Source organism: Bos grunniens, chromosome 9, assembly GCF_055505025.1.
Source record: "Bos grunniens cultivar Pamir isolate PY7600 chromosome 9, Bosgru_T2T1.0, whole genome shotgun sequence".
Lineage (NCBI taxonomy): Eukaryota > Metazoa > Chordata > Mammalia > Artiodactyla > Bovidae > Bos > Bos grunniens.
The window spans coordinates 40,194,702-40,206,386 of record NC_141173.1 but is presented as its reverse complement, the minus strand read 5'-3'; the positions used below and the strand labels follow the sequence as shown (position 1 = coordinate 40,206,386).

At 44.4% G+C, this 11,685-nt stretch overlaps 1 protein-coding gene across 4 annotated transcripts in view; it reads left to right on the top strand.

Moving 5' to 3' along the window:
- The first annotated feature begins 445 nt into the window (after positions 1–445).
- The window catches only part of SLC16A10 (solute carrier family 16 member 10), a 112,334-nt gene continuing 101,094 nt past the window's right edge, over positions 446–11,685 (top strand). For 3 of the 4 annotated variants that reach the window (XM_086317301.1, XM_086317304.1, XM_086317303.1), the window contains exon 1: positions 449–967. In XM_086317301.1, coding sequence (XP_086173427.1) covers positions 631–967 — 337 coding nt within the window. In that variant the 5' untranslated portion in view covers positions 449–630. Of the gene's footprint in view, positions 968–11,685 lie in introns of all 4 variants that reach the window. The other variant, XM_086317302.1, reaches the window with a different exon arrangement.

Below are 11,685 nucleotides of genomic sequence, written 5' to 3'. Positions count from 1 at the left end.
TGGCATAACATATCTTATGTATTATAATTAGTAATTAGAGGTGAACGCCAGAAAACAACAACAAAAAGAAAACAAAGGGACAATGTTTGCTGGTCAGGCTGTCAGCGGACTGAGACTAAAGAAGGTCCCATTCTGTGGTCCCGATGACCCAATGCAGCCTGCACCTAGGAGGAGACGTGCCCCTTCCGTTAACACTTTCTGGCGGGGTGACCTACACATCTGTGACCCCCGCTGGAGAGGAGGAGGCCCGGCGGCAGGCGCGCGCGCAGATATAGCCACCCGCAGGCACCTGGGTCGCGCGCCGCGGGAGGGGGTGGGCCCCCCGCGTTCTCCCGAAGCCCAATCATCAGGAGATTCCGGGGCAGGTCCCGCCGTCGACCACGCCCCCAGGGGGGTGGGGCGGGGGGGGCGTCTTTAAGAGCTGGCGGTCCGGCCTCCTGCTGAGTCCGGGCGTGGGGCTGTGGACCCGGAGGTTCCAGTGTAAGCCCGCCGTCGCCCGCCCACGGTGGGCTCCACCGCCTTCGCCTCGGCCTCGCTAGCCCGCCAGCCCAACTCGGCGGCTCCTCCGCGAGCCCGCCGGGAACTCGCGCCCCTCGCGCTCCCCGGCGCCCGAGGGGGCCGCCCCCGGCCATGGTGCCCTCCCAGGAGGAGCCCGCCGCCGCGCGGGGGACAAGCGAGGCGCAGCCGCCCGGCTCCGCGCCTCCGGGGGCCGCTCCGCTGCCCGGCGCGGGACCCTTAGACGGCCCGGAGGCGGCGGCGGCCGAGAAGGTGGAAGTAGAGCTGGGTGGGTCGGTGGGCGCCGAGCCCCTTGAGCCCCCTGAGGGCGGCTGGGGTTGGCTGGTGATGCTAGCAGCCATGTGGTGCAACGGGTCGGTGTTCGGCATCCAGAACGCCTGCGGGGTGCTCTTCGTGTCCATGCTGAAGACCTTCGGGTCCAAGGACGATGACAAGATGGTCTTCAAGACAGGTGAGGCACAGCGCCCGCCGCGGCCAGCCCCGGGGGATGGGCGCGGGATGCATCCCGCATGTGGAGCGAGCTTCTGCGCCTCCTGGTGCGCCCCTGCGGGTCCGTGTGTGTAAAGGGTGTGAGGGGTGGGTCTGTCCAATTGCAAAAGCAGCCCTGCCGCTCCCGGGGCCTCCGTGCGCCTCTCTTTGTGTTGAATCCAGATGTAGAGACTTCATTTGGATACAAGTCACAAAACTTATTTGCTTAGATCTTCCTGCTTCCCCTTTCTGCAGGATAGAGGCTGAGTCTCTGGTAGACTTTCTCTTAATTTTTGAAAACAAACAGACCCTTCCAAAGCCAGTTAGTTACACCGCTCCGTTATTTTTACAATCTCTTTCGTGACCGTGACGGTTGGGTTTTTGTTCTGCTGCCCCCGGCGCTGCAGAGGACTGTGTGTGGTGGGGGGAGGCGGAGTTGGCGAGATGAAAGATCTGTATTGCAAGGACTCGGGAGTTCTGAAGGAAACACGGTTTCGTGCTGGGTTTTTTTTGGGGGGGGGTGGGGGAAGGGGGGTGTCACTCTGCTAAATATAGAAAGCATAGGAGGCAGCCAGATCAGGGACTGGGAAGAGGAAGGTGAAGGGTTGCCCTTTTCCTGTTGTGTTCTTTGTCATTTTTAATCATATACCAAATTAGATGAAAAAGGTGCAGACTCAACATTTTTTCCCTTTAAATGATTATTACCTGATCTACCAAGTCTTTTACATGCATTATTTCATGTCATCCTGCGAGGCAGGCGTTATCAACCCCTTTTAGGGGAGAAAAGTGAAGCTTGTTGAAATAAAGTGTTTTAATGAGTCCAGAATGGTGATGAAACATATCTTATTTAAAGGGCCAGGCGATTTTCATTACTAAAACATGCTCCCTCCTTGCCATTTGGGCAACTCTCTGTGGTTAATGAGGGCTTCCCAGGTGGCTTAGTGGTAAAGAACCCACATGCCAATGCAGGAGACCCACCCGGGTTCCATCCCTGGGTTGGGAAGATCCGCTGGAGAAGGAATCGCAACCCACTCCAGTATTCTTGCCTGGGAAATCCTGTGGGCAGAGAAGCCTGGTGGGCTACAGTCCACAGGAGTCAAACATGACTTAGTGACTAAACAACAGTGACATATGGTCCTTTTTTTTTTAACTTTAATTTTCAATTATTTTTAGTGTGTTTTCCTTAGCTCTTTAGTGTGCATACAAAAAAATATGCTAGTCTGTTATAACAAATTCTAAAGGAGCGGTAATGTTGGGAGTTTTAAAGACTTGTATTAAAGAGTATTATACTGTGGTTCTGCATCTTTTCTTCTACTTTGCGTTGTGTTTGCAGTTTATCCTCATAACAATATGAGCTGGTAGCTTAAATTCTTTACATTTTAATGCCTAGTTTTCCATTGTATGAATATATTATACTTTATATGCATTCTTTCTTTAATAAACATTTAGGTTACTTTCAAAATTACCATAGACAGTGCTGCCATGCATATTCTTGTACATTGTCTCCTTGCACATGTGAATCAGGTACCATATTTAACCTGGAATTTCTGTTCCTTAAATAGCTTTTAAAGCTGTTGTGTTCTTCAGGTCACAGAGCTAGGTACAAAAGTGTTCAAAATATAATATCATGTACTTGCTTGGCAGGATAGATATGCATATGCAGTAGTAAACAAAAATAACTTTGTGTATTTTCTCTCTGAGTAGCCAGCATCTGGGAGAGAAAAGGGCACTGAGGCAGAATTCAGAGTCCACATTTTAAGACTAGTTCTTTCAGCATTTAGTAAATTCTTGCCTGGGATTACACTTTTATTGCAGTCAGAACACCAAAACAAAATACTCATTTGTCTACCACAGGTTTTGCAAACTCAGGTGAGTAGATCCATTGTTGTTTGTGGAAAGTCTTATTTTTTTTCTCCTTCCTAACTCATTTTTTTGAGAGAGAGCGAGTGAGCAAGCAAGCAGTTGCCGGAGAGACCGTAGCTTCATCAGGAATCAAGAGTTTTGTGATGTCGAAGCCTCTCTCTCTTTGGTCCCAAAGATTCCCAGTGACAACGATAGCCCAATTCTGGGTAGCTGAAGGGTAGGGAGGCCACAGGGACCCATTCTCTTCAACTTTTTGAAACTCTGTATTTTCAGTTTTGATGAATATCTTCATTTACTTAGCCTTGATGGCTTTTCAGTCTTGTCTGTGTATGTGTGGGTGTGTACTACACAAACAGGTATGCAGGTGTGCACGTTAAATAGTGAAGACTTGGTCTTCCTGACTGCCGTAGGTGGTTGGTTGTGCCCTTGCACACAGGTGCGCGGCTCAGGGTCAGTGCTGACTGAGAACCAGCCTGTGCTCTGGGTGCTGTTGATCTAACTCCTGCAGAGGGGCCCGTGCCCTTGTAGTGGCCCTGTGTAACACCCCAGCCAGATGGCACAACAGCCTGTACTTGTACTTGGTTGATGTGTGAAACATGTACAGCAGATAAACTTTAAGGTCTGAGGTCACCTCATTGGTGAAAAAATGGAGACTGGATAGCCTTTACGCCAATTAATGTTTAAATTCCTGCCCCCCCACCTTTCTGTCTTTCCCTCCATTTTTCCCTCCCTTCTGCCAGCTCTCCTTTCTCTTTCTCTTTCTCCCCCCACTTTCTGCCTCGCCTTCCCTTCTTCCCTTTCTCTGTCTCGTCCCTCATTTAGTGTCTCTCTTGCTTCCCTCCTCCCTCCCTTCTTCCCCCGTCCATCTCCATCTCCCTCTGCTCATGCACTCTCTTGCAGACACATACGTACAGGTGTTGCATATAAAGTCTATCAACAACAGGTACTGAAGGGTTTGAGAATGCTTGCTTTGAAGTTTGACTCTTCAGGTTTTTTATTTTGATATTCTAATGCTGAATCATCTGTGATCAAATGTGTGCTAGCTTCAGGTACAACATAAAACAGATGTGGAATTATTTAAGACTTAATTTTTCAAAGTTTTGGTCCATTTTCTATTACCTTGTTCATGATTGATAATTCCAGCATTAGAGGTCAGTTCATTCTGTCTCCACGTGCTCATTAGCTTCTTCATAGTTAGAAGCTCAAGGCTACACAGGGAGGTGCACAGGGTGGTGGAATGGGAACCTAGGTTTCCAAACGATGGTTCGTAACCATCAACAATGCTTGAGAACCTCCCATGTGTCAGGCCCAGTGCTAAGCACGTTCCATGCTTTCCTATTTTAAACCTTAGTGTGACTGCATGAGATAGGCTCGATTTAATCTTTCTTTTCAGATGTGGAAACTTAGGCTTATGGAGATTAAGTAAGCAGTGGACACCAGGGTTCAACCTCAAGTTTATCTGACTCCAGAAGCTAGGTTTTTAACGACTGATCATATTACATGGGTTGGATAACATTCTGGTAATGCATCATTCTTTATGCTTGATTAATTCAAGCTTTAGAAATGGATAACTATATAGGAATTCTGGAGTTAGAAAAGAAGTGTGAAAGATCAGGATCTCTGTTTCTTGATCTCACTTGGCTGTCAGTAAGCAATTGCCAGTTGTTAATGTCTCATTGAAATAGATTTTTGGGAGTTCCCTGGTGATCTAGTGATTAGGATTCAGCACTTTCACTGTGGTGGCTCCAAGTTCAATCCCTGGTTGGGGAACTGAGATCCTGCAAGCCGAGTGGTGCAGCCAAAATAAAAAAAAAAAAGATTTTTGAAGTATAGGGAGATGTTCATTGGAAAGCAGGATAATTTCTTATGGCATTCAAGCCAGACTCTGGAGTTTGCTTTGAAGAACCAGACTCCTTTAGACTGATCCATAGCAGAACAGTATTTCCAGATGTTAAGTGAAGAAGAGACTTCCTCAGGCTTTACTTTTTCTCTTCAAGGCTCTCTTATCTCTTTCTGCGCCACTGATGATCCTCCCACAATTTCTCAGGAACAGGCATGGAGAAATTCATTCACACTAAGATATAAGTGAGTTTACACATCTTAATGTTACTTCTCATTCATACTACAAATGTTTACCCAGTATTTGACACCCTCTGTGCTGGGCATAGAAGGAGGTAATTGAGAGAGACAAGATCAGCTGTCCCCAAGGAGCTTTTGATCTGCTGTGGGATACAAAAGTAAATAGAATATTTCTCTTTGCAATATACCAGGACACAGGCTTGGGGAGATTAAGAGGCTGAAAGTCTAAGGAAATTCCCACGAATGGTGGAGGCTGGGAAAAACGTTTGATGGCCTCTTTCCCTGTGGCAGTAGATCTTATTTTGTGAAATTAAGACTTTGGAAAGGGGAAGAAAGCTGAACTCCGGTGGAGTGCATCACAGCCCCATCATGTTATCCTGGCTGCTGATGACATGGCATTCAGAGATATGCCTTGCACTTACTGCTGTGTTAGAAAGGTCCATCAGAGGGAGCAAGATGAGCTTGAGTTGTCTCTGTTCATCTAAGATTTATCTGTTCGTATGTGCCTGCTTCTTGCCCAGGTGGGGGGAGATCAGACACTTTTGGGAAAACTAAAACAGGTAACTACAGTTAACTGGAACATTGTTTTCCCTTAGAAATTACAACTTACAATTATAATTTAGAAATTATAATTATTGGAAAACCTATTTTTAGTTTTTTCATGAAACTGAAAAAGATTCTAGGGTTCTTTTAGTGCTCTAAAAGAACACTCTCTGGGATCTTACTAGGGTATTAGTCTAGTTTACTTATCTGCTTTCTTGGAAAAAGTAAAAATACTTTAGTGGTATGTTGATATTTAGAAACATCTATTTAAAACAAGTATGTTTTCAGAATCAGTATTTAAGGTCACTAATGATATTCTTTTGAAGAAATTATTCACTCTGGTACAGAGGCTGAGTCAAGAAGACCCCTACTATTTCCAGTAATTCCGAGAATGTGTTCTTTAATAGCCTTTCTTTAACATAGAGTCTTGTGGTTAAATAAGTTTGGGAAACAGTGCACATTATCATATTCTTTTGGATATTCCAAGTACAAATCAAGGTATTAAAAATATTCAGTAGTTTTAAAGGAAAATGGGCTATCAAAAAGGTCTTTGGTTATCATCTTTAATACAACTCTACCTTTCCCATATGGAAGGAGATTGCTCTTTAGATAGTTATAATCACAAAGTAGGATTTTTAGTAGCATTGAGGGATGGATGCATCTTGCAGCACCTCTCAACATAGCCTTTTTTTTTGGTCTTTATTCATTTATTTGCTTTTGACTGCCCTGGGTCTCTGTTGCTTTGGTGCGGCTCTGGTGTAGGCTTTTTCTAGTTGCGGCAGGCGGGGGCTACTCTTTGTTGCGGTTCGAGGTCTTCTCATTGTGGTGGCTTCTCTTGCTACAGAGCACAGGCTCTAGGGCTCACGGGCTTCAAGAGTTGCAGCACACGGGCTCTTTACTTGTGGCTCTAGAGTGCGGGCTCAGTAGTTGTGGCGATCGGGCTTAGTTGTTCCGCAGCATGGGGAATCCTCCTGGACAAGGGATCACACCTGTGTGCCCTGCATTGGCAGGCAGATTTTAATCCACTGTGCCACCAGGGAAGTCCTCAACATACTCTTTCTGGCACCTCTGAAATTTTTAAGTCAGTCAGTTTTTCCTAAAGGTTTCTTTTTCTTTTTTTTTTAAAGTTTTTGCATTTACATACTGATATTACGCTGATACTTAAATACATACTGCAGTTGTGTGCTACACCTGAACTTACAGGAGGTTTTGGCTATGGTTCAGAACTGAACTTCTATGTCTGGTTTTTACGCTAAAGGATTTTGTTTTTGGTGGAAAAACCAGTCTGCATAACTAACCATTTCTGTGTTACAGGAAAGTTTTTTAGTAGTGGTGCTTTGTTAAGATGGTTACAGTGAACAAATTATCTGATTCGTGGTCCCATACTGTACACATTTTCCACTATAAGGAAAATGCCTGACTCTTATTTGCACTCAAAGAGAGGTTGAAAAGCCAAGAAAACTCTCTTATGGCAGATGTTATGAGGCTTGAATTTGCTTCATTCTTTTCCATCTTAAAACATTCAACTTTATATTCCGTGAATTAATCTAAACTGCCTGTTAAAATAAGTTGTTAGACCACAAAAATAGTTCAGAATTTTGGAAAGAAATGAGCATGGTATGAGCATTTCGTACTCCCATTTCCAGAATGTTTCTGAATTTAGAAACTTTCTTATAACACAGAAATGGTTAGTTATGCAAACAGGTTTTTCCACCAAAATAAAGCCCTTAGCATAAAAGTGTAAAACATGAAAAGTATAAAGAGTGTATAGTCAATTCTGCTTAAGTACAACAATATGAGTATTCCTGTGGTGTTTTATCATGGGATTTTTATCAGTAGAATTAACTGCCAAAAGAACCAACTCAACCAGAAATAGTGTAGGGATTATTTCGGGAGAGGTTTTGAGGTGTCTTTTATAAGGAATTGTATCCTGTACTCTTGATGTGGTTTGTTGTATCGGTTCTTATTACATCCATGTGGCAGTTCCTTGAGACTTAGTCCCAGGCCATGTGCCTGCTTCACTCTTCCTGCCTCCCCTGGGTGTCTCGTATGACCTGTGGCTCAAACCACTATCTTGGGGTTGTTATTTCCAAATTTCTTTGTGTTCAGGACCCATGTTACCTATTTCTAGAAAATTCTATTTGGATGCACAGGTATATTGTTATTTAGTTGCTAAGTTGTGACCAACTGTTTTGCAGCCCTGTGGACTGCAGCCTGCCAGGCTCTCTGTCCATGGGATTTCCCAGGCAAGAATACAGGAGTGAGTTGCCATTTCCTTCTCCAGGGGATCTTCCTGACCCAGGAATTGAATCTGAGTGTCCCCTGTTGGCAGGCAGATTCCTTACCACTGAACCACCTGAGAAGCCCACTCTCATATTACTACAGCCTTGTATAACCATATACAAATATACTCACAGTCTTTAATCATAAGTTCCCCAAGTCTCTTGCCTTGGCAGGTGGATTCTTTACCACTGAGCCACCAGGAAGCCCCAAGTGTATCATACTCAACTAAAATGAACTCATTTTTTAGCCACCCCACATAGTGTTTTCACGTACCGTCAAAAACCTCAGGTCACCTGTGGGTAGATGTAGCCTTCCTTCTGAATTCTCTTAGTGTATAACACCTCTGGTTGCTCACGTCAAAAACCTGGACTCCATCCTAATTTCTTATTTCTTCTCTTTCCTATTTTGTTAAATCAGACAAGGTCCTTTTGTGTTTACCTCCTTAATGCCTCATAAGTCAATCCCCATCTTATCCTTTAGTGCCGTGCATTAATTTGTGCCTTTATTACTTTTGGCCTCAATTACTGTCAAAACCCATTAACGGGTCTACTGGTCCTCAGTTTAGACACATGAGTGATTTTTCTAGAACATTAGACCATATCATTTTTCTGTTTAAAAGCCATCAGTGATACCCATTAATTCTGGGAAAACCAGAGTCGTTTGAGCACTGGCCCTTGCCTGACCCTGTAACCTTGCTCACCGCTCTCCCTTCTTGCACAGCATGTGGCATCTTAGTTCCCTGACTAGGGATCGATCCCAGACCCCCTGCAATGGGAGCACTGAGTCCTAACCACTTGACCACCAGTGGAAGGAAGGAAGACACTCCCCGTTCTTGGACTTCACACTCCAGCGTAGGCAGAGGAGGTTTTGCACTTTACCAAATCTGCCTTGCTTCTTCGCCTCTGTGTGTGCCACTTCCTCTCTCTAGTGTGGTTGTTGGTCCTTATAAGATTCTGGTGAAATGGCCTGGCTGTTTATTTTTTTGATCACCGCTGTGGGATAAAAAATGCTTTTTTACAACTGTTGTTATGTTTTTGATGCACATGGGATGTTGTGGGGGTAGCATGAATTCAAATGAATTATGAATTCAGCTCAGAGTGGAAGACAGAGAACCTAATTCCAACTCATCCTGATCTAGCATTGTTTAAGATAACCCATATTTGTTCAAGTGATAATTTGTGTAGACCATAAAGGAAGGGTTTTCATATACATTACTTGATTTTATTTTTTAGAGTAGCCTTGTAGTGTGTCGTTACCTCATTTATAGATAATAAAGTCGCAACTTGCACAGTTTAAGGTTGGGCCACGTGATATCAGTATTTACATTCATTAAGTTGAATGTTGGACAGAAATCTGTCCTTCTGTTAAAGTTGTCTCGAGATGTGGAGTCCTGGCCTTTTATCCCCTTGAAACTATTTTCTGTGTGTTTACCTAAATGTTCTCTAGAACCTACGTAGTTTTTCCTACCCAGGCTACCAGAAATCCTGTGAAGTCGTCCAATCCATCCCATTTAGAGTTATCATAACCCAGCTAGAGATCTGGTCTCATTTTGAAGTGAAATAAATAAACCTTAACAAAAACAAGCTGAACCCCAGACCTTGCTCCTACAATTGGCTCAGCCCAGCTCTGAGCACCCACCTAGCCTGTTGGCACCCAGGCAGGAACTGTGGGTGTTTTTATTGGCAGTGTTTTAGAAGGAGCAACTCCAAGCCTTCTGGGAACTGGGTAGCAGCACCACCCAGGACTGGGTTAATGGAGGAGAGCAGTGCTGTTAGTCATCTCTGTACCACCTGCGTATGAGCAAACCTTTTCAGCTAAGCCATCTTCATTAACAGCAAAATGCCTGGATCCCACCTTGCCTGTAGGCACTAGAAGCAGGGAACTGAGGAGGTGGCTTGCCTTATTCCCAGCTGGAAGTCTTTTTTTTTCATTTCACTAATTAAAAATAAATGGAAGTATAGTTGATTTACAATGTTGTTAATTGCTGCTGTATCACAAAGTGATTCCATTATATATTTAAAGTATTCTTTTTCATTATGGTTTCTCATAGGATATTGAATGTAGTTTGCTGTGTTGCATAGGACTTTGTTGTTTATTCATTCTGTATATGAAAGCGTCCATCTGCTAACCTCAACCTTTCACTCCACTGCTCCTTCAGCCCCTTCCCCCTTGGCAACTAGCAGTCTGTTCTTTATGTCCCTGTGTCTGTTTCATGTTGTTTTCGTTCAGTCGCTCAGTCGTGTCCGACTCTTTGCGACCCCATGGACTGCAGCACGCCAGACCTCCCTGTCCTTCACTGTCTGCTGGAGCCTGCTCAAACTCATGTCCGTTGAGTTGGTGATGCCATCAGCCGTCTCATCATCTCTCGTCCCCTTCTCCTGCCTTCAACCTTTCCTAGCATCAGGGTCTTTTCTAATGAGTCAGACCTTCACATAAGGTGGCCAAAGTATTGGAGCTTCAGCATAGATAGGTTCATTTGTGTCATAGTTTAGATTCCACATATGAGTGATATCACATGGTATTTGTCTTTCTCATTCTGACTTATGTCTCTTGGTATGATAATCTCTAGTTGTGTCCATGTTGCTGCAAGTGGCATTATTTCATTCTTTTTAATGGTTGAGTTCAGTTCAGTCGCTCAGTTGTGTCTGACTCTTTGCAACCCCATGAATCGCAGCACACCAGGCCTCCCTGTTCATCACCAACTCCCGGAGTTCACTCAGACTCACGTCCATCCAGTCAGTGATGCCATCCAGCCATCTCATCCTCTGTCATCCCCTTCTCCTCCTGCCCCCAATCCCTCCCAGCATCAGAGTCTTTTCTAATGAGTCAACTCTTCCCATGAGGTGGCCAAAGTACTGGAGTTTCAGCTTCAGCATCATTCCGTAGTATTCCATTGTATATATGTACCACATCTCCTTTATGCATTTATCTGTCAATGGGTATTTATTGATTGTTTCCATTTCTTGGCTATTGCATTTCACTAATTTTTAATTATGGGGAAACGCATGAAATAAATATTTGAAATAATGTATGTGGACTAAAGCAGTGTTTCTAACCCTTTTGTTCCCAAACGTAAAAGTCTTCTCATAGCCCTTGAAAATTCTGATACTCCCCTCCAAGGGTAATTTACCTTTTGAGATTCCCTAATACCCAGAAGGGAGAAGGCAATGGCAACCCACTCCAGTACTCTTGCCTGGAAAATCCCATGGTCGGAGGAGCCTGGTAGGCTGCAGCCCATGGGGTCGCTAAGAGTCAGGCACCACTGAGCGACTTCACTTTCACTTTTCACTTTCATGCATTGGAGAAGGAAATGGCAACCCACTCCAGTATTCTTGCCTGGAGAATCCCAGGGACGGGGGAGCGTGGTGGGCTGCCGTCTATGGGGTCGCACAGATTCGGACACGACTGAAGCGACTTAGCAGCAATACCCAGAAGATAAAGCCATTCTCTGTGTTTTTCCACCAGCTAAGATTTTGTCACGTTACTTTTACTGGCATTATTATAATTAGGATTCTTTTTTTTTTTTTTTTAGTTGCACCTCGAGGCATACAGGCTCTTAGTTCCTGGGCCAGCTCTGTGAAAGTGCCCAGTCCTAACCACTGGACTCCCAGGGAATTCCCTAGGACTCTTTTTTGTTTGTTTGTTTTTAAAGACAGTTATAATAGTGAATGTGCTTTTCAAAACTAAGTGTGCCTCTTAGATCTGCTCTTATTAGTAAGGGGGAACCAGCCTGCCTTCCTCCTACAGCCACCCAACTTGAGAATCGGTAACTGGAGTTTTGAATTGAGTTCAAGGCATGCTTTTCTATCATTAGTTAAATCCAAATGAAAGGTCAGCGGTTAAATTAGTGTATAAAACTCAGGGAAAGGTGCATTGATCTGTGGTTCAGCTGTTACCCAGTTTTTTGGCTGAGGAGTAAATTGCATCAACAGT